This window comes from Miniopterus schreibersii (assembly GCF_964146895.1).
Source record: "Miniopterus schreibersii genome assembly, chromosome: 5".
Taxonomy (NCBI): Eukaryota; Metazoa; Chordata; class Mammalia; order Chiroptera; family Miniopteridae; genus Miniopterus; species Miniopterus schreibersii.
The window spans coordinates 35,912,010-35,938,341 of NC_138106.1; the positions used below are offsets into that span (position 1 = coordinate 35,912,010).

At 41.8% G+C, this 26,332-nt stretch overlaps 1 protein-coding gene and 1 pseudogene across 4 annotated transcripts; one reads left to right on the forward strand and one right to left on the reverse strand.

The window, feature by feature from the left end:
* Positions 1–4,363: 4,363 nt before the first annotated feature.
* LOC308557651 (5-hydroxytryptamine receptor 3C-like) lies at positions 4,364–9,775 on the forward strand (the record flags this gene model as incomplete). Its single annotated transcript, XM_081138310.1, has 9 exons — positions 4,364–4,430; positions 5,715–5,881; positions 6,355–6,399; positions 7,319–7,428; positions 7,705–7,874; positions 8,312–8,472; positions 8,830–9,034; positions 9,251–9,466; positions 9,573–9,775. The coding sequence occupies 9 exons, from the start codon at positions 4,364–4,366 to the stop codon at positions 9,773–9,775; spliced, it is 1,344 nt and encodes a 447-aa protein (XP_080994436.1).
* Positions 9,776–18,015: 8,240 nt separating this feature from the next.
* On the reverse strand, positions 18,016–25,797 carry LOC308557974 (17S U2 SnRNP complex component HTATSF1 pseudogene; annotated as a pseudogene). Of its 3 annotated transcripts, XR_014000620.1 has the most exons (5): positions 25,721–25,797; positions 25,430–25,473; positions 21,711–21,843; positions 21,472–21,531; positions 18,016–20,627 (listed from the first exon to the last, which is right to left on the reverse strand). The product of XR_014000620.1 is annotated as a 17S U2 SnRNP complex component HTATSF1 pseudogene (transcript). The 3 variants fall into 3 exon arrangements; XR_014000619.1 differs by lacking the exon at positions 21,472–21,531; XR_014000621.1 differs by lacking the exon at positions 25,430–25,473 and having other exon boundaries at positions 25,721–25,771.
* Positions 25,798–26,332: the final 535 nt, after the last annotated feature.

Genomic DNA, 26,332 nt, shown 5'->3' on the forward strand with positions numbered 1-26,332 from the left:
CTCTTGGGGCAGTCCATACATTTTTTGATTGAACATTCCTGGAGAGCTGCTGCTTTTTCCTGGAGAAGTCTGCTGAGAAAGATCTCAACAAGATTCTTGTTGCAACTTCTAAAGTTCATGACCAATTTTCTATGCTACCTCTTTAGTCACAATTACACTAGAAATGAATGACAAACAAAAAAACTACCCTCTTACACATTTGTAGACTAAAAAGTATATTTCTAAATAACTCATAGTTCAGCCAGCCAGGCATAGCTCAGCGGTTGAGCATGGACCTAGGACCCAGGAGATCGAAGTTCAATTCCCAGTCAGGGCACACGCTCAGGTTGCGGGCTCGATCTTTACCCAGTAGGGGGGATGCAGGAGGCAGCCTATCAATGAAGATTCTCTCATCATTGATGTTTCTCTCTCTCTCCCTCTCCCTTTCTCTCTCTGAAATCAATAAAGATATATTTTTAAAAATAAATAAATAACTCATAGTTCAAATGAAAAATGAATTTTAAAAAATCCCTACAATTGAAACTAGTACATATCAAATTGTGGAAGATAAATATTTCAAAGGAAATGTATAGCTTTAAATAAATATGTGAGGAAAGAAGGAAGGAAGGATACAAAAATTCTAGGAAATGTAAAAGTAATGTATAGTAACCGATCGGTGGTCATCTGGGGATCAGAGTGAGGTGGGGAAGGGCAGGAGAGAAAGAGTCCAACGGGATACAAAGAAAATTTTGGAGAATCATACAATGTGCATTATGTTGATTGTGATGATGGTTTCACAGGTGTATACATATGTCAAAACTTGTCAGAGTGCAGTGTTTAAATAGCTTATTTTATACTGATTATACCTCAATATAACTGTTCTTAAAGTGTGCCCATAGAGGGACCCTTCCGCATTATTGGTGAGACTGAAAATTGGTGCAGCCACTGTGGAAAACAGTATGGAGGTGCCTCAAAAAAATTAAAAATAGAACTGTCTTACAACCCAGCAATTCCACTTCTGGGTATTTATCTGAAGAAATCCAAAACACTAATTTGGAAAGATATATGCACCTCTATGTTTATTGCAGCATTATCTACAATAGCCAAGATGTAGAAGCAACCTGTGTCCCCCCAGTAGATGATTAGGTAAAGGAGATGTGGTACAGTGCTGGCCTATGTGGCTCAGTTGGTTGGAATGTTGTCCCATATACTGAAAGATTGTAGGTTTGATTCTTGGTCAGGGTACCTACAGAAGACAATCAGTTGATGTTCTCTCTCATATCAATGTTTCTCTCTCACTCACTCCCTCTCTCTCTAAAATCAATAAGCATATCCTCAGGTGAGGATTAAAAAAAAAAAAAAGTGTGGTACATATGCACAATGGAATATTACTCGGCCATAAAAAGAATAATCTTACCAATTTGGACAACATGGAAGGACCTAGAGGATTTGTGCTCAGTGAAATAAGTCAGACAGAGAAAGACAAATACCATATGATTTCACTTATATGCAGAATCCTAAGGACAATATAAATGAACAAACAAAACAGAAACAGACTCATAGATATAGAGAAGAAACTGATGGTTGCCAGATGGGAAGGTGGTTGAGGAGTTGGGCGAAAAAGGTAAAGGGATTAAGAAGCAGAGATTTGTAGCTACAAAATAGTGAAGGGGAGGCAAATTGCAGCATAGGAAATATAGCCAATAATATTGTGATAGCTATGTAAAGTGCCAGGTGGGTACTAGAATTATCAGGGTGATCACTTAGTAAACTATATAAATGTCTAACTGCTATGCTGTACACCTGAAACTAATATAAAATAATATTGAATGTTGATTGTAATAAAAAATAAAATAAATAAAATGTGCCCATGGGGGAAAAAAACTTACATATTATATAACAATGTAAAATAAAAAGTTAAAGTCCCTCTACATCCCCCACCTACAACTACTAATGTCTTTGAAGTCTTCCACAGGGGCCTTCGCAAGCATATCCATCTCTCTTTTATCCAAGTAAATAATAACTGTCCTGAATGTTGTATGCATTTTAAACAATATATTATTTAAATATGTATACTTCAGGATGCACACACATTACATAATATCATATTTCATATATTTTGCAGCTTGTTTTTATCATTCAATATTATGTTCTTGAGGGTGAAAAAAGTGAAGGGATTAAGGAAAAATAACCTTATAAGCACAAACAATAACATGATGATTACCAGAGAGAAAGGGGGGTAGAGGGAGGTAGTAGATGATATAGCGGGGATAAATGATGATGGAAGGAGACTTGACTTGGGGTGATAAACACACAATACAATATACAGATGATGTATTATATAATTATGTACCTGAAATCTGCATAATTTTATTAACCAATGTCACTCCAATAAATTCAATAAAAATAAAAAAATAAAGCTCAGCCAGGCTTGGCTCAGTGGTTGAGCATCGACTTAGAATCCAGGAGATCACAGTTCAATTCCCTGTCAGGGCACATGCCCTTGTTGCGGGCTCAATCTCCAGTCGGGGGCCTGCAGTAGGCAGCCGATCAATGACTCTCTCGTTGATGTTTCTATCTCTCTCCCTCTCCCTTCCTCTCTCTGAAATCAATAAAGATATATTTTTTAAAAAAGAAAAAATATTATGCTCTTGAAATTTAACCATGCTGATGGGTAAAGTGAAGTTAATTAAGCTCTGTGTTGCACAGTATTCAGTTACATAATTCTGCGCTACTATACATGTGGTTATTGAACATCTGAAATATGGCTATTGTGGGGAAAAATGTGGCTATTGTGACTGGGGAACTGAATTTTTTATTTTAGTTAACTTAAATTTTAATAGCCACATGAGACTAGCAGTGCAGTGTTAGAATAAGGAGTAGAACTGACGGGTCTTATGACATATACATCTCCTATTTTAATGAGCATGACAAGTTGTTTTCCAAAGTGTTTTATTCCCACCACAGTGCATAGGAATTCCTGTGGCTGTAAACACATGCACACACACGCACACACACACACACCTGCGTAGGGGTAGGAGGGTGTGAGTGCAGGTATTTTCAAAAAGCTCATCAAATGATTTTATTTTCTTTCTTTTGTTTGTTTTGTTTGTTCGTTGTTAATCTTCATTCCAGGGTATTTTTCCACTGATTTTTAGAGAGGGTGGAAGGGAGGGAGGAAGGAGAAAGAGAGAGAGAAACATTGGTTGGTTACTTCCCACATGCACCCTGACCGGGGCCGGGAATAGAACTTGCAGCCAAGGTACATGCCCTTGACTGGAATCAAACCCACGACCCTTCAGCTTGCAGGCCGACACTCTAACCACTGAGCAACACTGGCTAGGGCCAAATCATTTTCTACACACACACACTCCCTGGTGGCCTCAGACCTGTAGGCCTTTGGAGACATTAGACAAGGAAGAGTAAGCAGGACAGTTCTGTTTTAGGAGAATGGCACAATGAAGGATTAGACTGGGGGAAAACTAAATATCTAGAGGAAACCTGATGAACAGCTATTCCAATAGTGCAAATGAGGAGTGATGCAGATCCGCACTGTGGTGCTAGCTGTGGAGACAGAAATCTGTCAGTCAGGCCTATCTCACAAAAAAAGGAGCTTAACTTCTCAATCAAACTTCTTATCTCAATATTGACAATAATCACTAATGTCCACAGCTGGACAAAGGATACATTTCTAGGTCTGCAACACAATAATTACATGTTCTTGCCTTGTGAAATTAGCAGGTGTCCCCGCATAACTATCCCTTTCCCAGTGTTCTAGGCACTTTCTCTGACACACAGTAACTTCCAGAAGAGCCTGATGAGGCCTTCGTCAATGGCACCACCTTCCCCATCTCCCAAGTCACCCATTTTCCCTGAAAAGTACTTGGGCCCAGCTGGCACAGCTCAGTGGTTGAATGTCGACCCATGAACCAAGAGGTCCCTGGTTCAATTCTGGGTTAGGGCACGTGCCCAGGTTGCAGGCTCATGCAGGAAGGCAGCCAGTAGGTGTCTCTCTCTCATAGATGTTTCTATCTCTCTATACCTCTCCCTTCCTCTCTCTCTAAAATCAGTAAAAACATGTATATTTTAAAAAGTACTTGGAACTCAGATTTCAAACCATTCATCTAGACAAGTTGCTAAACAGGCACTTCTCCCCTAGTGTTGGCCTAACTTCTTCCCTGCCTGGAGCCCGGAAGACATACCTGAACAGGGGCAGAGCAGGACACTCTGTTGTGACCTCTCCAGCCACAACCTCTCACCAGGGAGTGGTCACCTGTCATGAGCAGTATTCAAAACTGGGAACCAAGGTGTGGTCTGAGCTCCTTTAAGCTCAAGGGTTTGGGGGCTTCTGGTGAGTCCCCAGAGAAGAGTTCGGAAGAAGAAGATGGAAGAGGGGTGGCCCGCTATGGGGGGGCTCCTCCTCTGCCTCGCTGTCAGCCTTCTGCTTCAAGGTAAGATGGGCAAGAACAAGAAAGATGGGAATGCTGTTCTGGGCAAAATCCAGAAACCCTCCCATTCTCCAGAACCAGAGTGCATCTAAAATAGCTGGGTTAAACATTTCCTTTCTTTGAGGAATGTATGTTTTGCTTTCCTTTGGGGACAGATGAAAAACGCATTTCATTCATCAGTACACACAGCCCCTCTCTCATTTGCCTATATAGGCACCTTCCAAATTGTCTGTCCTACCATTTTACTACCTCTCCAATTCCACCCCTTTATAATGTCCTACTTCTCCTTTCTCCCATGATATAGCAACTGTGAACAGGGTAGCTTGGTCCTATTAGCAAGAACATAACTCCTTTCTCACCTCACGTGGGAAGATCTTGTAGAAGAGGTGTACCCTTCGTATCTTGCTCCTTAGTCTGGATACGTACTTTATGAGTTAATTGGTCTGGGGAGGTGGTGGAAGAGGCATGGGAAAGAACTTGCTGCGCTAGAGTTGCAGGAATAACCACAGAGCCACCTGGGAGGAGGGTGCAGGGGAGGTGGGCGGAAGGGCTTTTACACTTTATTGTATAACTCCACCAACCACATGATGAATGATCAGAGATCTTCTCAAGATGGTGATGATGAAAATGGCTCTCACAGGTCTTAGGGGAAGTCACTGGATTGATCAGGGCACAGAGCATAGCACCCAGCAGGTAGTCAATAAATTCACATTGAATACAACTTCCTCAAGTCTCTGCATATTTTACGTCACACTCGTGTTTATGTCTCTCCAAACTTTTCCTTTCAAGAAATGGGAAAACATGGAAGTGGGACGGGAAAATTGAGAAAATTTTAGGGAAATTTTGGTCAGTGACTGTGAGGAAGAATCATCATAGAGCTAGAGAGAAAAAAATATGGTCAAAAAAGAGCCAAAACTTTAAGTATATCTAAAGGTTGCAACTATGGAAGGAATATGACTCCTCAGAGGGGCTGTTTGCATACAAATTTGGGTAGTCTTTATGCTGGAGCAAAAGCACAGGAAGAAAGGTCTGAGCCCTGAGCCCTGAGCCCTGAGCCTTGAAAGGTCAGCTCACCACATCAACTTCAGCCATTTGCCTACCAAACCAGCCTATCCTCCCAGCCCTGGCAGGAAGAGCTTGGCCTTCAAGGAGGGGCTCACATGCCTCACCCTGTGTCCATGTTTTCTTTCTCTGCAGAGGGGCTCTCAGACCCCAGCCCTGGCACTCCTCTCGCTTAGGAAACACAAAAACACTATTCCCATCTCACAAGGTCTCTGCTCTCTACAGGAAGGGCAAACACTTTCACCATCAACTGCTCAGGTTTTGACCAGCATGGGGTGGACCCTGCTGCCTTCCAGACTGTATTTAAACAGAAGAACTTCCGTCCAGTCATCAATTACAGCATCCCCACTCAGGTCAACATCTCCTTCACTCTGTCTGCTGTACTGGAAGTGGTGAGTTCTGGCTCCATTCTTTCCATAGGCTGCTAATAGGGAACCAGGAGACTTCACCCTGTTAACCCAACATTACACTGGTACTGGGGTGAGCAATGAGTCTCCGAATGGATATTGTACACGTTCGATGTTCATCCTATGGAGTGGAGAGACATGAAGGGGAATGCTGCAGTGACATTTCTGCAGGGAACATTTGTCCTTGAGTCCTGCCTTTATGGGAATATTCTATAAAAAACATATTCCCAGTGGGTCCTCATGCTGTTTTTTCCCCTACAATTTTCATACAACCTGCATTTTTCTGACCTACCTTTCTTTTGGAACTTGTGAATGAAAAGCTGAACTGTCACATGGGACCACTTAGGAAATAAAGGCAGGAGGTAGATTTCAGGAAGCAGGAGGCAAGACTTGATTTCATGGCATTAATCATCCTGAATGTTTTTTGTTTGCTTGTTTATTTGTTTGTTTTTTATCAGAATGCACAACTTCAGCTGCTGACGTCATTTCTGTGGTTAAAGTTGGTATGTAACTTCAGCTTTCTTCACTTTCTCTTTTTTTCTGGCTTTGCTTGCAAAAATCACATTTGTTGCAATTGACAGTGCCCAAAGGAACAGACACATCCAACCAGAATGGGCCAGTGCCGGTGGCAAATAGTTTTCTGGGCTGCCAATCAAATAAAGATGGAAAATACAGGGAGAAGGAGGACAACACAGTTGGAAGCCCCCAGGGAAGCTTCAGGGCTGAAGTGTATCTATCACCCAGCTTAAGTTTTCCTGAATGGAAAGTGAAATCCAGTAAGAGTTTGCTAGCTAGAGAAGGGGAGGCATTATCATGAAGCTAAGAAGACAAATCAGCCCGGCCGGGGTGGCTCAGAGGTTGAGCATCGACCTCATATGCAGGAGATTGAGGTTCGATTCCCGGTCAGGACACATGCCCAGGTTGTGGGCTCCATCCCCAGTAGGGGGCATGCAGGAGGCAGCTGATCAATGACTCTCTCATCATTGATGTTTCAACTCTCTCCCTCCCCCTTCCTCTCTCTGAAATCAATAAAGATATATATATATTTTTTAAAAGACGACAAATCAGAGTTCAGAAGAAAATGAGCATAACAATGTGCACAGTGTGATCCTATCTGTGTAAATAAAAATGAATGCTGGACTATGTACTAATTTTTTTTCTAGAGTGATACACAAGCAACTGTTAGTAATGGAACTAAGTTGGGGATACATCCTGAGTTGGAATGATGAGAAGGAAGAATATTTCTTTTTATATTATAACTTTATGGAATGGTTGAAGTTTTATCACACACCCATAGTACATACACTTAGAAACAATACACAAATATGTATATATATTTTAAGAGGATGGAAGGTCAGGAGATGCTGACATAAACTAGCTCCAGGCTTCAACCATAACCACCTTCTGTGCCCTGTGCTCTAGACCTGGAATAACCCATTCATCAGCTGGGACCCAGAAGAATGTGATCATATCAATAAACTCACTGTGACAACGGAAAACCTGTGGCTCCCAGACATCTTCATTGTGGAATCGTGGGTATCCAGGCTGGGAGTGTAGGAGGGAAGACCCTTCTGCAAGGAGCAGACCAGGGCAGTGCAGGGCAAACCTTCTGTGAGGCCACTAAAAATTTATCTCAGAGAGGAGCACATCACAGCTCATTAACTTCTCTCCTAGAAACGGGAAAGTGGTGGGCACAATAGATGGAAGAGTGGGTATAATGAGCAACACTGGGAAGCCCCACCTTAGGAGAGAAACTTAAACTGATGTGAAACCCAGAGCATTTGCCTCCCTCCCCTTCTGCCACCTAGCATGGATGTGGATCAGACCCTGGAAGGCCTCTCGGCATATGTGACCAATGACGGTCACATTATATACAGCAAACCAATGCGGGTGACAAGCATCTGTCCCCTGGACATCTTCTACTTCCCCTTTGACCAGCAGAACTGCACGCTCACCTTTAGCTCTTTCCTCTACACAGGTGAGTGGTGGTGGGAGTTCTGGTTTGGGGTAAAATGAGATCAACCAGTGGGGCAGCAAAAAAGTACACATAGGCAAAGTCATTTTAACACATAAAAAAGGACAGTAACAAATAAAAAGGGTGCAGGCCCAGACTCTACATCATAAACCTTCTGGTGCCCAGTAGCTTTCTGATTGCCATTGATGCCCTCAGCTTCTACCTGCCAGCAGAAAATATTTGCTAACTAGGGAGGATGTGGATGGTGGGGTGGGGAACTTAGGTCAGGACAAGACTTCTTGAGAGAGCCCGGAATCGAGAGCAGGCACTTGAGCAGCAAGGAACTGATATTATAGAGCAATCTGAAAAAAGTAGCTAAAACAGTTTTCTAACTCATCTCTCTGAGCCCTGCCCAAGTCAGGGCTGAAAGTATGTTGGATGAATGTTTGTCTCCCCTGCAGTGGAAAACATGTTGCTGGGCATGGAAAAGGAAGTGCGGGAGATAGCAGATACCTCGCGTGACATTGTCAGCACACAAGGGCAGTGGGAGCTCCTGGGCATCAACAAGGCCACCCCGAAGATGTCTGTGGGCTCCAGTCTTTTTGACCAGATCATGTTCTATGTAAGCCTAGAGATTCTGGTATGGATGTCCATCCCCAGGACCTCCATCATGGGTTCCTTCTAAGTCCCAGAGACTCTCACTGCTTGCCCCAAGACCAGAAAGCCCCTGGGCACCATAACCTTCAGTCTTCCTCTCTCCTGAGTCCCCCTTTTTCTGAAACTGTTAGCTCTGGCCTTGGTTTCCTTTGGTGGGTATGGGGGAGTCCTGTTAGTCATATGTAAGCTGCTCCTCATCATTTAGCCTCAGAAGTGGCCCCTGTTGTGATGAAGACACCAAGAGAAGAAGGGGCTGGAGTCACCCTCGGTCTCCCTTAGGTCTCTTGCTTCACCTGGCTCTCTGCTCTCTTCTCTCCACCAGGTGGCCATCAGGCGCAAGCCCAGACTCTACATCATAAACCTTCTGGTGCCCAGTAGCTTTCTGATTGCCATCGATGCCCTCAGCTTCTACCTGCCAGCAGAAAGCGAGAATCGTGCCCCATTCAAGATAACCCTTCTGCTGGGCTACAACGTCTTCCTGCTCATGATGAATAAACTACTCCCCACCAGTGGCACCCCCCTTATCAGTATGCACCCCTCCCCCAACTATTGGATAATGAAAAGAAGAGAAAAAGGAGACGGGGTAGGCAGATGCCCTGGTTAGAGCTGCTGAGCAGATAAAGCAAAAATGAAGAAACCATCTCAGAAAGGGCTCTCTGTGTGAGACAGAGAAAAGGAGGGAAGGGGCTTGGTGGTTCTTCTGGACCTGCCTCACTCTGGCGTGCTCCTTACCCCCACCCCAGGTGTCTACTTTGCCCTGTGCCTGTCGCTGATGGTGCTCAGCCTGCTGGAGACCATCTTCATCACCTACCTGCTGCACCAGGCCACCACCCAGCCCCCACCCATGCCAGGGTGGCTCCACTCTCTTCTCCTCTACTGCACCAGCCCAAAGAAGTGCTGCCCTACTGTGCTCTGCAAGGGGAATGTGGGCCCTGGTCTCACCTCAACCCATCTGCCTGGTAAGGGAAGTCAGTACTGCCCTCACTCCCTCAACTTCCACAGTCCCCCACTTCTCTCATCGTGTTTCCGTCCAACTTCATGGCTGAGTCTCTGTCCTCTCCACAGGCCTGACAGAGCCCGGGGAGTTGGTAGGGAAGAAGCTGGGACCCAGAGAGGCAGAGATAAATGGGGGCTCGGGATTAACAAGGGCCCAGCTAACTGAGCTGTGGGTACAGTTCAGCCACATGGTGGATACCATCCTCTTTCGTCTCTACCTGATCTTCTTGGCCTCCTCTGTCAGCACCGTCATTGTCCTCTGGAACACCTAGGAGCTGAGATCTAATGTGCCAGAGCGCCCTTGTGTTCGGGTTTTCTCAGCCTCAACTGACCACCCCAGACACTGCTCTTCTGCACTTGCAGCTCCAGATGCACCCACGATCCCTGCTCCAGCCTTCCCTGGGTTTAAACAGAATCACTGCTGACTTTCTCAGAAACAAGAAATACTTCCCCACAATAGAATGGAAAATGGTGCAGATACTTTAGAAAACAGTTTGACATCTCTTCAAAGTGTTGAACATAGAGTTACTGTATGACCCAGCAATTCCATTCCTAGAGATAAACCCAAGAGAAATAAAAACATATGTTCACACAAAAACTTGTACTCAAATGTTCATAGCAGCATTATTCATAATAGTTAAAAAATGGAAACAAACCAAATGTCTATTAACTGATGAGTGGAAATAAAATATTACACAGTCATGCAATGGAATATTATGCAGCCATAAAAAGAAATGAAGTACTGATACATGCTACAACATGGATGAACCTTGAAAACATGAGGAAAAAAGGAAAATCCAGTCACAAAAGACCACATATTATATAATCCCACTTAAATGTCCAGAATATGATAGTTTATAGATACAGAAAGTAGATTATTGGCTGCCTAGAACTTGGTGGGGAAAGAGGCAGGTGAGTGAGGTATAACTGCTAATGGGTACATGATTTGGGGGGGATGATACAAATATTCTAAAATTAGGCTGTGGTGATGATTGTGTAATTTTGTATTCTGCTTATTCATCTAAACATTGAGTGGATTATAAATGTTTACTGCAGCTGAAGGTGAAATACAGGGCTGGGGTAGCTGATAACCCCTACTGGTCAGCTGGCAGGTGAAGCTCCTGTACATGCAGCACTCGATCAGGCTTAAATGAGGGCTTCTGCTTCTATGGACTGTTCCATCATCTGGTCCCCAGAACAGCAACATGGAATGAATGCACGAGTGAAGCATTCATTCATTCATTTATCCAATCTTTACTAAGTGCTTACCTATAAACTAGACATTTTTTTCTAAATGCTAGAGAAATGGCAATGAATAAGACAGATAGAAGGAGACTGATTTCCTAAAGTAGCAAACTAAATAAGATGATCTCACATACTGATAAGTGTTCTGAAGAAAATAGAAAAAGGTAATAGAACAGAGAATGGCATACAGATTAACAGGGTGTTCCAGGAAAGCCTCTCTGAGAAAGTGACATTTGTGCCAGCCCAGAAGTGAATGATGAGAGAAGGCTGAGATATGCCCTGGAATGTCATACTGGTGTATCTGTAAGAGAGGCTGGGATGAAACAACAGGCATTACACTTAGAGAATCCATCTGGGTAACCCGGGTCTTTGGATGAGTGAGCTGAGAAACTGGAGGGAGAGTCCACGTTGGTTCTTTTGTTGCTATTGTGTAATGTTTAAGAGTTGTGAGGGTAGCTGAGCAGGACGTGGCTCAGCAGTTGAGCAACGATCTAGGTTTCAGAAGATCTCCATTCGGTTCCAGGAACCAAACCCTGGTCTCGGGCTCCATCACCAGTAGGGGGTGTGCAGGAGGCAGCCAATCAATGACGACTCTCTCATCATTAATGATTCAACTCTCTCTCTCCCTCTCCTTTCCTCTCTCTGAAATCAATAAAAATATTTTTTTAAAAAAAAAAGAATTGTGAGGGTAAACATTTATAATCTACTCAGTGTTTAAAACAGTGCCTTTCAGTTCGATCACAGAGTCTATTTTACTAATCCATGCATACTGCCTCACTCAAAAAAGAACTGGTGATAATATAAAATTGATAAGGAACAAAATGAAAAGTTGCAACAAACATTGCTGGAATTACATATGGATTCACTTACTAGATACTGTGTAAGAGAACACGTGCCTTTTGAATTATAAAACAATGCCCCAAAACTTTAAATAGGTAATATTTTTATTACAAGTTATTTAACTAGTGTGTACTCTCTGAAAGTACATCACCAATGTAATGTCACTGCACAAGCAGTTTTGGGGGGAATTTGCATACATCCACTTTAACAATAAGAAATAGGGACCCAACCACAAAGCAAAACCACTTTTGATGAAAACATGGATCACAACACCCTAAAGAAGGAATCAAACAATCCATTAAATGGATGATGGATCATGAAACAAAGCAAGCAGGGATTACAAAATGAATAGCACCTCAGGCCAATGCTGTTGATGCACTAACAGCAAAAGCCCTGGAAACTGAGAGAATTCCAGCAGTCCCCACGTCTGCCTGCAGGGAAGAGTTTTGTGACTTTCCCAGAGGCTTCAGGATCTCAGTAGAATGCCAAATTTGAATCTTGAGGACACTTGGATAATGCGCCAAGTTTAGTTTACCAATGCCTCATTTTAGCAATCCTGAATTCGCATGTTCTTCGTAGTAAGTAAAGCCGAAAGGAAGTCCTGAAGGAAAAGACTTGGGTTTGTCAGCCCTTCAGGGGTCCTTACTGCCCTCTAGTGGGGACCCTACTCAGGCCCCTCTGAAACTGTTAACGACCCTAGGATCTGTGCAAGTGTACTATACTATGCACAGTGTACCTGCCTTATTCCTATATTCCTGACTAAAATTTGGACACATTGTCAGATCTGTTTCTGATTTGTAAAATTATTTATATAAATTATATAAATAGCCCTATAAAAATCTATAAATAAAATTGGATTCATAGACTTAGGGACTTGCCTTTATTAAAAAACTAAGTTACATGAAAAGAAATATGAAAGTTGCAAAAAAAAAACAAAGAACACGTATCACCTAACATGCACCTGTAATTTCCATCATTGACCTACCATTGAAGTTAATGAGTAGATGAGCTATTATTCCATTTGTCTTTGTGGAGCAAGAACTCTGCTTGCTTGAGTATTAATGGGTCTACAGTAAAATTGATATGTAGTGGCTTTTACAGTTGTCATGAAAGGTTGCTAGTTTAGGTTTTTTCTTGGTTTGGACAAAGAAAAGTTACTTGGATAATAATAGCCATCATTTACTGAATATTTTCCATATTCAAAGTCCATTACATTCGTTAGCTCATTTGATCCTCACAATTCTATAAGGTGGATATAAACATTATTCCAAGTTTACATATGAGGATGCCAAAGTAGACTTTTTGGGATGATCACTTCATAAATTATATAAATGTCTAATCACTGTTATACACCTGAAATTAATATGCTGTTGTATGTGAGCTGTAATTTAATTTAAAATTTTTAAGTGTGTTTTTAATTTCCAAAAAATATGCAGTTTTCTGAATTATGTTTGTTAGTGATTTCCAACTTAATCACACTGTGGTTAGAAAACATGCTTTGTGCTAATGCATGTCAAACTTTAATGTGCACATGAATCCCCTTGTCAAAATGCAGATTCTGGCTCCAGAGGTCTGGAGTGGGGCCTGACATTCTACATTTCTAACAGGCTTTCAAAAAGTGCTGCTGCTGCTGCTCTGTGGACCATACTTTTCATGGAAAGAGTCTATATGACACCAATTTCTTGAAATCAGTTGAGATATGTGTTTTGTATAGTTAATGTTCATACGCGCCTTACAGGCATTTGTAAATGATGTGTATTATCCGATTATGGGTGCAGTGTATAAAGCCATGAGGTCATATGGTTAACTGTGATCTGTCTTCCGAATCCTTTTTCATTTATCCGTCTGCTCTAACACAGAGAAATATATTTAAAGTCTCTTGCTATGATGGTGGATTTGTCAGTTGCTTCTTATAGCTTTGTCAATTTTCACTTCATATATTTTGAAGCTTCATCTTTAGGTACAGAGAATTTGAAATATTTTAACTTCCCAGTGAACTGAAGCTTTATTATTATAAAGTGACCATTTCAATTTCTAGTAAAGCTTGCCAGCAGATTTGTCTTGGAAAACATTTGCCTGATGCTTTCTTTTTTCATCTTTTTACTTCTAGCTTTTCTGAATCCTTCCTTTTGTTTTAGGTGTGTCCCTTATAAATAGTATATTCTTGAATTTTATTTTTTGGTCCAGTCTTTGTGTGAATACCAGAAAGATCTTAGAATGTTTTAACTCTAATTATTTCCTTTCTGACCTACTTTATAAGGTAATTTAGCACTTTCTTTTTTTAACTCCCCAATTTAGACATTGATATTATTTTATATCATCAATATTTATTTGGATTTACTCATACATTTACAAGTGTCTTTACTAGACTTTCCACTTTGCATCTCAGACCTTTGTTCTAGAATTTTATTCTGCTTGAGGTGTCTCTTTAAATAGTGCTCTTCAACATGCTGTTGAGTGGTGGGAATAGTCTATATCTGCACTGTTCAACATACTATCCACTAGCCACATATGATTATTGAGCATTTGAAATGTGGCAAATGTGACTGAATATTTAATTGTAAATAATTTTAATATTAATAGTATCATATGTGGTTAGTGGCTACTGCACTGGACAGTATAACTTTAGAAGTCCCATTAGTAAGGGTCTTCGGGTGAACAATTGTCTCTGTTTTTAAATCTGAAAATATATTTACTTCACCTGTGTACTTGAAAGATAACTTCTCTGGGAAGACCATGCTAGGTTGAAAATATTTTCTCTCAACTCTTTGAAGATTTTATGCAATTATCTTCTGGATTCCATTTTTACTCTAGTGAAGTCAATTTAATTTGAGTTCTCCTTTAGGTAATATATATTGTCTCTCTGGCTGTTTTTAACTTTTGTGTGTGTACATGTATGTGTGTGTCTTTGCTGCTTTGTAGTTCTGCCACCAGTAAGTGCCACAGTGTTGTTACATCCTCTGGCCACCATTGGGGAAATTGGTTATTTCTGCCTGTCATCTCTTTAGGAGGGAGCTCCATAGCAGAACTCTTGGCACCTAGTGACCTGCTTGTATAGTGACAAACCATTCCAGTTTTTCAGGGACTGAAGGATCTCCTTCAGTACTAGATGCAGGACTTTCAGTTCTCAAACTGAGATAGCCCTGAGCAAACAGTTGGTCATCCTATCTGCTTCCCCTCCTCCATACACAGCCCTCGCCCTCCTGGAGCACACATGTTCCTTGGCGGAGGCTGGATAAAGAGTAGGCCAGGCACAGTGTCACACTGTTCTTACAATCTCTGCTCCGTCTGGATTCAAAACCCTGATGTTCAGGCTGATACTTTTTTTTCTCTTGGCAATGCTATCTCAGGAATCATATTGGCTCTTTCCAGTCCAGCCCCATCCAGGAAGCTCAAGCTGTCTTTAAGAAGGCCAGTCTGTGTACATTTGGATCTCAGACTATCCAGGCCAAATTCTTTCCCACGGGGCTCCATGTACATCATGTATATGGCTGGTCTACTTCACAACTTTGGAACACTCTAGATCAAAAGGTACTGGAATAGTCTAAGACAGTTGGTGAGCAAGTTGGTGCACACGATAGCAATGCCCTCTAGGGGGTGATGTTGTCTAAATCCACAAGCCATCCTCCATCCAGCATCCCATCAAAAGGCTTGGCCAAAGTATTACTGCATGGTGTGTCAGTGACTTTTTTCTCTTTTCTTCTCTTCCCTTAAGTTTTTGAGTGGTTTCTTTTGAATAATCAACCTGTTTTGACTGAGCTATAGAGAAAGTTTAAAGGATATTTTTCACCATTTCTCAGCCTGGAAAACAGAGAATTTTTATATCTCTGGAGACTAGGCATATCTTTGGAGGTGACAGTGAAGATTCCAGAAAAAAAAACACACAACAACAGAAAGGGGAGAACTCAAAACTTAGTTCTGTCATTTCCTAGCAAGCTAGGACATGAACACTAAAAACCTCAGCTATCCCCTAGTATACTAAGAACCTTCAACTTTCAGAACAACTCCTGACCCAAAAGTAACTTAAAAAAAATAAACAACACTCATGGCAGTAAACAATCGACTCTGATCACTAAGCAGCAAGTGAGCCCAGCTGAGAAGCACAAAAGGCTCTAATATTTATGTTCAAAGTGCTCTGATCCATCAGTTTGATGCATACAATCACCAGAGCCTTGACTCTAGCAATACCTAGAAAAGGCCAAATCCAGTAAATGTATAAAGGATGCCCTGAAAGGGAAATATCTACCAATTATTTTGACATTTTTATCAGCAGAACCTGAATTCAAAAGTTATAAGAAGCCCGACCAGCGTGGCTCAGCGGTTGAGCATCGACCTAGGATCCAAGAGATCATGATTCGATTCCTGATCAGGGCACATGCCCGGGTTGTGGGCTCGATCCTCAGTCGGGGCCGTGCAGGAGGCAGCCAATCAATGACAACTCTCTCATCATTGATGTTTCTCTTTCTCTCTCTCTCTGTCCCTTACTCTCTCTGAAATTAATAAAGATATATATTTTAAAAAGTTACAAGAAAATGTGTCATTTGAAACACACTCCAAAGAGATGTAATGCATGTATTACTCTAGGAAATAACCTAAAATCAATACATTTGTACATGCTTCTTGAGAGAGAAAAAAGTGAGTGCCAAAAACAAATATGAATAATGGCCTTGAATACAAAAGAAAAGAAAATATGTCGTGAGGAAAGCCTCATGACATTAAGTTTGGCAAGATTTCTTGGATATGACATCAAAAGTACAGACAATGAAAGAAAAAATGAATAAGTTGGACTTCATCAAAATTTTAAACTTTTGTGCATCAAAGAACACTATCAACAGAGTAAAATGGCAACCCACAAAATTGGAGAAAATATTTACAAATCATATATCTGATAAGGAATCATATAAAATATATAAAGAATTCTTACAACTCAACAACCAAAAGAAAAAACCATCCTGGCCAGGTGGCTCAGTTGGTTGGAGCATCATCCCATGCACCAAAAAGTTGCAAGTTCGATTCCCGATCAAGGCACACACCTAGATTTTGGGTTCAATCCCCTATCAGGGTGCATATGGGAGGCAGCCGCTTGATGTTTCTCTCTCACATTGATGGCTCTCTCTCTCTCCCCCTTCCTCTCTCTAAAATCAATTTAAAAATATTCTCAGGTGAGGATTAAAAAATAATTTTTTAAAGAAAAAGGAAAAAAACAATCTCATTTGAAAATGGATAAAGAACTTGGACAGACATTTCTCCAAAGAAGAGATACAAATAGCCAATACGCACATGAAAAGATGCTCACCATTACTAGTCATCACAGAAGTACAAATCAAAATCACAACGGGATGCAACTTTAAACGCATTAGGATGGCTATTATAGAATAAATTTTTTTTAAAGAAAAACTGTTGGTAAGAATGTAGAGAAATTGAAACCCTTGTGCATTGTTGGTAGGAATGTAAAATAATGTAGCCACTGTGGAAATCAATATGGTATTTCCTCAAAAAAATTAAATATAGAATTGCCATATATCCCGCAATTCTACTTCTGGATATATACCCCAAATAAGTGAAAGCAGGCACTCAAACAGGTATTTGTACACCCATGCTCATAGCACTATTCACAATAGTATTGGGGGGGGGGGGGTAATGAAAAAGCATCAATGCAGTTTATTTCAATGCTTCTAATTTATGAGAATAACTTCTTAATACTACATCAGAAGTTGATTCATCAAAACTTAATTTGGAAAGCATCCGCTCCTTAGACCCGACATTTTCTTGGGACTACACAATTTATCACAGTACTAGTCATCATACTAGAAGAAAAACAAAAACACGAAACTGAGTATGAATGACAACAGACATTCTTAAACCTCAGGGGTTCAATGAACCTTCCAAAACTGTATACAGAAAGTTGTGTAGTTCATGTACTTTTCCGGGGAGAGGTCCCACAATTCCAATCAACTTCTAAGGGGGCCAAACGGTACAGAGTAGAATTCTAATCTCCTTCCCTATATTTTCCGTAATGAAAGCTGCAGATGGACCTCAGGAAGTTCACTCCTACACATCTATAGTCAATTTGCATGGAAAGAGGGTAGAAAGGAGAACAAATAAAAGTAACTTGCAAGGACCCGGCAGGGAAAATCTCCAGAGTGCTGTTTACCTTAATAAGTTTAGTAACATGTTCTGGTTTAGAGAGGAGAAATAGGGAGCTAAGTGGTAATGTAAGCTGCAAGCAAGGAGACTCCTGTGGGATTTTTCAAATCCTTAAAAAATTAAAGTATGAGTAAAGCAATAGTAAGAACTTAAAATGCAGTTTAACTCAAGTCTAATTTTCAGTTTCTGCATATTAACAACTTATTTTTATTTCTGAATATCACAAACTTCAATCAGAATACTTTAAAAACTATTCTGCATGCATATAACAAGTCTGACAAAGGACAAGTATCCGGTTTACTTGCATTATGCTGTGAAGTTTTAACTGAACAGCCAATTAACATATATTTAAGATCATTAAGTACAGACAACAATGAAAAAGTCAATGCATTAATCTGATGGCATCCTGTCACTACGCAAGGTTCATTAACACTAGTAGTAATTACCCTGGAGCACAGGCAAGATGTGGACGGAGGAATTTCCCTCAAAAGCAAGTTTAAGGGATTAAATATCATCATCATCGTCGTCGTCACTACTGAGGATAAAGCTGCTGCCTGTGGACAGGGCCCCTTCTTCCTGAACATTCCCCAAACCGCCCACAGTCCCTTCCTCGCCGGAATCATCGGACAGCTCCCCACAGGAGCCCTCGCCGGACAGCTTCCCGCAGGAACCCTCATCGGACAGCTTCCGGCTGGGATCGCCGCCGTCGAGCGCGTCCCCTCCGCCGAGCGCGTCCCCTCCGTCGAGCGCGTCCCCGCCGCCGAGCGCGTCCCCTTCGTCGAGCGCGTCCCCGCCGCCGAGCGCGTCCCCGCCGCCGAGCGCGTCCCCGCCGCCGAGCACGTCGCCGCCCACGCCTTCTCCGTCCTCCTCTGCGTCTGCTTCCTCTCCTTTTCCGTTGGAATGCTGGAACATCTCTTCATCCGCCTTTTCTCCTTCCTCCTCCTCACCAGCATCTTCAAGCCCCTTTGCGTCTGCACCGTCTTCATCCCCTTTTTCATCAGGCTCATCGTCAAAAATGTTTTCAGACGTATCTTCTCCTCCTTCCACTTCATCCGATTCTTCGCCAAACTCGCTCTCAGAGCCTTCCTCAGCGAACACTTCCTCAGAGCTGTCATCGGCAGATCCTGATTTTTCAGAGCCACTCTCGTCAGGCTCCTTTTTGAGGCCATTTGCTTCAAAGTGTTTTTCGGAACCTTCTTCGAGCAGCTCCTCAAAGCAGACTTCTTCAGATTCTCTGTCCAGCTCGTCTTCTTCGGAGGCCTTGCTGGGGCCGTCTTCTTCAGACTCCCCTTCAAGGCCGTTCTCTTCAAAATCATTTTTGAGTTGCTTCCTTTTGGATTCTCTCCCAGGGCCATTCACTGTAGACTCCCCGTTAGGACTGCCTTCTTCACACCCTTTTTGGGGACTGCCTTCTCCAGACTCTCTTTCAAGGCAGTCTTCACGCTCTCTTTGGGGGCAGCCTTCTTCGGATTCTTCCTGGGGGTAGCGTTCTTCAGCCTCTTTTTTGAGGCCACTTTCTTTAGCATCTTCTTCAAATCCTCCCCCATCTTCTGTTTTTTCAAACTTCCTTTCATCTGTAGGTTTTTCAAGTTCCGTGTGAGTTGCAGCTTCTTGAGAATTCATTTTAGATGTGCTAGGGTGCTCTGAAAAATGCCTCACTCTAGAAGGCCCTGCCCTTTCTGAAGCACAGATGGAATTTGAACACCGAATACCTTTATTGGCCTCGGGAGCATTGAGGAAAGCCTCCCATCCTTTTAGCCTTTCCTCCCTTTCTCTTGTGGTCTCCTCCACCTGATAATCTGTAGTTCCATCCCACACTTGGGCAGTGATTTGACGGCCACCAAACCACCGTCCATCGAGGGTTTGAATACAATAATCAGCTTCCTCTGGATCCCTGAAGGACACAGAGGCCACACCATCTGGGTGTCTATCAAACAGAAGCAGCTTCCTAATTTGTCCAAACTTTGAACACTCTACTCGAAGATCTTCTCTGATCTCATTCAGCACCAATGGATCATCCTCAAAATCCACAGGATGAAACATATTTGTGATAATGACAACTCGCTTGTGGCGCATTCGGGCTGGCCCATCCCTTCTCTCAGGTCTCCAATCCAACTGCTTTTGTTGCAGAGACAGCTTTTTCTTGTAGTCCTTGCACTTCTTCTTCTTAGAGGCATCATATTCCCCTTTCAGTTGAAACTTGGCCACCTCGACATGTAATTTGTGGCCTCTAATTTCATCTTCATCCAAAAGTTTTAATGCAAGATCCACAGATTCCCTCTTCAAATAACAGCAAAGCCCATCTCCTTTAAGATTTCCTTGATTATCTTTGTAAAGCTTGACCTTAAATTCTTCTGTTTGAGGATCTCTCATAATAATGCCAAACTTGGACATGAGCTGTATAAATTCATCCAGTGTAATGTCTAGAGGCAAACCAGACACATATACATTTGTATTTCTGTCTTCTTCAACATGAAACCATCCTGATTCAGCCTTTCTCTTTTCTCCCCTCTTTTTGGGATCAGTGGGTTCAGGGGTTTTTCTTTGTGGAGGTTCCTCTGCAGGCCTAGCATTAACACCTTGTACATTTGCAGTAGAGCTAGACCCACCATCATTAGAAAAGCCATAATTGGCCTGATATGTAGCAATGAAATCTTCAGTGATCTTGGGGAACCAAGCCTTCTTGTCCAGGTCCCACTCGTAGGGGTTGTCATCTGGCTGCTGCCCAAAAGAATTGGTTTCTCTACTGGAATCTTTCTGGATGGTGTCTTGGTCCTTGGCATCTCCATACAATTTTTGCATTCGCAACTGCTCATCAAAGTCGTCTTTCCCATCCAAGTTGTTGCCACTCATGTTGCTGACTTAGCCCAGGTGCACAATCCAGGCGTGAGGCTAGAGAGGAATAGAGAAAATGTGGTCTGCACACTCGCCTTCATGAACCTCCCCACAGTGCCCCAGCAGCCCCCGGAGGTCAGGCCACACAGAGGCAGCACCATTCCCCCCATTCACCAGCAGCCCACAATAGTTTAAATGTCTAAGTACCCAAGTGTGCATTGACAGATAAACGGATGAACAACATATGATATGTATATATAACGGAATATTATTCAGCCTTAAAAAGTAAGGAAATTCTTAACTGATGAACAGAATAGATTCAATGACATGGAAGCATAGATCAGACTGAAAAATGTCAGAGGGATGGAGGAGGGTGGGTGGGTGGAGGGGGAGAGAGTAACCAAATTTATATGCATATATGCACAACCCAAGGACACGGACAATGGTGGGGAGAGGGACTGGGGAGAGGGATGGGACGGGGTAGAACGGGTCATTGGGGAGAAAAAGGGACATCTGTAATATTTTAAACAAAAATAAAATTTAAAAAAAGTAAGGAAATTCTTCCCAGCTGGTGTGGCTCAGTGATTGAGCGTTGATCCATGAACCAAGAGGTCACTAGTTCGATTCCTGGTCAGAGTACATGTTCGGGTTGTAAGCTATATCCCCAGTAGGAGGCATGCAGGAGGCAGCTGATCAATGATGTTTCCATGTTTTTCATCGATGTTTCTATCTCTCTATCCCTTTTCCTTCCTCTCTCTCTAAAAATAAAAATTAAAAAATATATATTTTAAAAAGGTAAGAAAATTCTGACTTATGCTACAACGTGGATGAACCTTGAAGGTACTATGCAAAGTGAAATAAACTAGTAAAAAAAGAAAACACATTATATGATTTCACTTACATGAAGTATCTGGAGTAGTCAGATTCACAGAGACAAATAGTAAGATGGTGGTTGCCAGGGCTGAGGGTAAAAAGGAATGGGAGTTACTGTTTAATAGGTACAGGGTTTCAGTTTTGTAACCTGAAAAGAGTTCTGTGGATGGATGATGCAGATAGTGCAATAGTGTGAGTGTACTTAACACTACTGAACTGTACACTTATAAATGGTTAAGATAGCCCATCAGATGTCCTCCCACGCACCAAGAGGTCACCAGGTCATCACCAGTTAGATTCCAGGTAAGGGCACACGCTGGAGTCTCTGCTCAACCTCCAGTAGGGGGCGTGCAGGAGGCAGCCTATCAATGTTTCTCTCTCCCGCTTCCTTCCTCTTTTCCTAAAAAAAAAAAAAAATCAATAAAAACATTTTTTTTAATGGTTAAGATAATAAATTTTGTTATGTGTATTTTACCACAGTTAAAAATCAAAACCAAAAAACATGAGCCTCAGCTTGGGAGGGCCTGAAGTTACTTTTATTGATTGTCTAAAGTTGATAAGGCTTTCATACATTTACTAGCAACAACCATTCATTCATTTGGCAAATAATTATTGAGCATCTGCCATGTGCCAGGTACTCCTCTATACACTCGGGATACAGTAGTGAATAGAACAGGTAGAAAGCCCTGATTTTCACAGAGCTTACATTCTAGACTGATTGATATTCAAGACTCCTTTTGAAACCTAAGGCCGATATATTAATTTACAAAAAGAAATAGAACTGGCAGTTAACCAAAGAAATACATATGCCTTTTAACATATAAAAAGATGTTCGATCCAGTCAAAACAAGAGAAATGCAAATTAAAACTACACTTTTTAATCTGTGGTACATTTACACCATGGAATACTATGCAGTTGTAAAAAGAAGGATCTCTTATCCTTGGGGACAACAAGGGTGGAACTGGAGAGTATTATGCTAAGCAAAATAAGCCAGTCAGAGAAAGGCAAGTACCACATGATTTCACTCATATGTGGAATCTAATAAACAAAATAAACTGATGAACAAAATAGATCCAGAGACATAGAAGCATGGAACAGACTGAAGAATCTCAAGAGGGAAGCTGGGGTTGAGAAGTGGGTGGGGAGAGATTAATCAAAGAACTTATATGCATATATGCATAACCCAAGGACACATACAATAGCATGGGGAAGGCCTTGGGGTGGGGCGGATGCAGGGCAGAGGGGATCAATGAGGGGGAAAAGGGCACATCCGTAATACATTCAACAATAAAGATAATTTTTTTAAAAAAAAACTACACTCTTCCCTCCCCCTCCTATAAATTGGCAAGAAGTCCAAACTGTTGACAACATACTCTGTTAGTGAGGCTATGGGAAGAAAGGCACTCTCATACATTGCTGGTTTAAGGGCAAAATGGCACATTTTTCATGGATAGCAATGAAGTAATAACACCATGAGCAATGAAGCCTCATCAGACTTCCCATTGAGTTCAACAGCATATCCCCTGCCATGGGAATTATATCCAATTTGAACCAGTCACTCTACTTTAAAAAAGAATTCTGAGAAATAAATGCAGGTCCTGGCCTGGTAGCTCAGCTGGTTAGAGCACTGTCCTGATACAGCAAGGTTGCAGGTTCAATCACTGGTCAGGGCACATACAAGAATCAACCAATGAATGCATAAATAGGTGAAACAACAAATTGATGTTTCTCTTTCTCACTCTTTCTCCCTTCCTCTCTCTCTGAAAATCAATTTCAAAAGAAGAAATAAATGCAAATATATAAAAATATCAACAGGAGGATGCTTGGATGCTTGTTGCGGCATTATTTGTAATAGCAAAAACTGCAAAAATATTGTATGTTTATTAATCAAGAAATAATTGGATAAATAATGGTATATTCATACTACAAAATAGAATCATTAAAAATAGCTAAGTTTGTCTACATTCCACTATATATTAAATAAAATTAAGTTGCAGTCCGGCCAGGCATGGCTCAGCGGTTGAGCATTGACCTAGGATCCAGGAGATGGAGATTTGGTTTCTGGTCAGGGCACATGCAGGGTTTTGGGCTCAATCCCCAGTTGGGGGCGTGCAGAAGGCAGCCAATCAATGAGGACTCTCTCATCATTGATGTTTTTATCTCCCTCTCCCCCTCTCTCTGAAATCAATAAAGATATATTAAATAAAAACAAAAAATTAAGTTGCAGACAATGCATCATCACAATAATTGCTAATACTTAAATTTTGTTGATAACGTGTCAAACTGTGTTCTAAGAACTTTTCATGTTATCTCATTTAATCCTCACAACTTTTTAAGGTTAGGTAATATTAGTATCCCATTTCAAAGATGAGGAAGTCTAGGCATAGAGAGATTAATTTGCCCAGGGTTAAACAGCTAGTAAATGATTAGAACCTGAAATGGAACATAGGCACTCTGGCTTTGTAATACCAGCATATAATCATCTAGTATACTAACTCTAAACATAACTCTATGTGTGAACATACATGTATATATAGGTATTTTGAATATGTGTATATGGTATATGTGTGTTTAGGCATATAATTTATCTATAGGTATAGATATATCAATATATAAACTTAGGGGGGGAAATAGAAAAAATACCCATCAAATTATTAATAATGGTTATAACTCTGGGGGTTGAGTAGGATGAGAGAAGTAGGGGAAGGGATTTTTATTTATTTATATAGTGTGTGTGTGATTATGTATTGGTGGTTTTCAGTATCTTTCCAGTACGTTTTTTTCCCCCAATTTTTTTGTAATATATCTTTATTGATTTCAGAGAGAGGAAAGGAGAGGGAGAGAGAGCCACAGAAACATCAATGATGATAGTCATTGATGGAGCCCGCAACCCAGGCATGTGCCCTGACCGGGAATCGAACCCTGATCACCTGGATCCCAGGTCAACGCTAAACCGCTGAGCCACACCCGGCCGGGCTCCCCAATTTTTATTGTGGTAAAATATACACATAAAATTTACTATTTTAACCATTTTTAAGTGTGCAGTTCAGTGACATTAAGAACATTTGCATTGCCGTACCACCATCGCCACTATCCATCCACATAACTCTTTTCATTAAATAATAACTCCCATTTCCTCCTCCCCCCAGTCCCTGGCAACCATTGTTCTACAATCTGTCTATATGAATCTGATTACTCTAGATACCTCTTGTAAATGGGATCATACAATTTTTGTCTTTTTGTGACTGGCTTATTTCACTTAGCATGATATTCTCAAGTTCCATCCATGTTATAGCTTACATCAGAATTTCTTCCTTTTTGAGGTGGATAATATTCCATTGTATGTATATACCACATTTTGCTTATCCATTCAACCATCAGTGGACACTTAGGTTGCTTCCATGTTTTATCTATAGAATAATGCTGCTATGAGCATGGGTATATAAATATCTGTTTGAGTACCTGATTTCACTTATTTTGGGTATATATCCAGAAGTAGAATTGCTGGATTATATGGCAAGTCTATGTTTTCTATTTTCAAGAACCATCATACGAAAAATTTCTACAATTAAACCTACATGTTTTCCACTACATTCCCACCAAGAATGCACAAGGGTTCCGGTTTCTCCACATCCTCACTAACACTTGGTGTTCTCTGCTTTTTGATAGTAGCCATCCTAATGAAGTGAGATCTCACTGTAGTTTTGATTTGCAATTCCCTAATAATTAGCGATGTTGAGCATCTTTTCATGTGCTTATTGGCCATTTATATATCTTTGGAGAAATGTCTACTTAGGTCATTTGCTCATTTTTGTTTGTTTTGTTGTTGACTTGAGTAAGTTTTAAAATTAAAAAAGTTAAGTTGAGAAAGATTCTCCCTGCGACCATCCATTAAAACCTTATCTAATCTGCCCTGGCCCCTGCAGTTGGAGCGTCTTCCTGTCCACCAAAGGGTCTCCTGTTCGATTCCAGTCAGGGCACATACCCAGGTGGCAGGTTCAATCCCCCTGGTTGGGGCCCGGTCGGTCTCTAAAATAAAGGGGGGGGAATTATTAAAAACAAACAAACAAACAAACAAACAAAAACACCTTATCTAATCAGCTACCTGTCTTCAGAATAAGTCCTGGATTTGCCACTCACCACTTCCGGAGTTCTCAGGAGTCATTTAAAATTTTCTACAATTGAACCTGCTCCCACACCATCCCTACCTCTACCCCACCCTTCCGTGCGTGGGCGCGCGCACCCAGAAGGGCAAATCACTAGTGCTATTAATCACCCTTCTTTTCTCTCTCCGCCGGTGGGTTTGCAGGACGGTCGAACACCTTCCTCTGCAATGTACATTCATTTAATTGAAAGCTTTTTCTGAGTTGTCTTCAGCCTTTCCTTCACCAGGCTAAATTTTCCCCAAATCCTTAAGAAGTGGTTTTCTCTCAGCGCTCACATTAACGAGCAGAGGGAAGAAATGACAGATTCCTTGGTCCCGCCAGGAGGCGGCCTCCGTACCGCTACCCAGCGGCAACCGCCACGTAGAAGCAACGTCAGCCTTTCGAACTCCAAATCCCGGCGTGCAACGCGCGCCCGGCGGGAGCCGCCTTTGCCGAAACTTGGCAGGATCGGCGCATCTCGAATTCTGACAGTTCTCGTGCAGAAAGGGCGCGCGCCTTGCTGGAAAGCTCCTTGATTACTGAATGACGCTTAAGATGACTCTCCTCGCCTCCACCGGGTCCCCACCGTCTCGCACTTCCGCAGCCCTGGTTTACTCCCTGCAGCCACCGTCTCTTTCCCCAAATCGCCGGTGCCTCTAGAGCCTCGGACCTTTGCGCTCACAGTCCCTTCTGCCTGGAAAGCGTGCTGCTTAACTCCAGAACCACTCAACTCTATGGTGTTC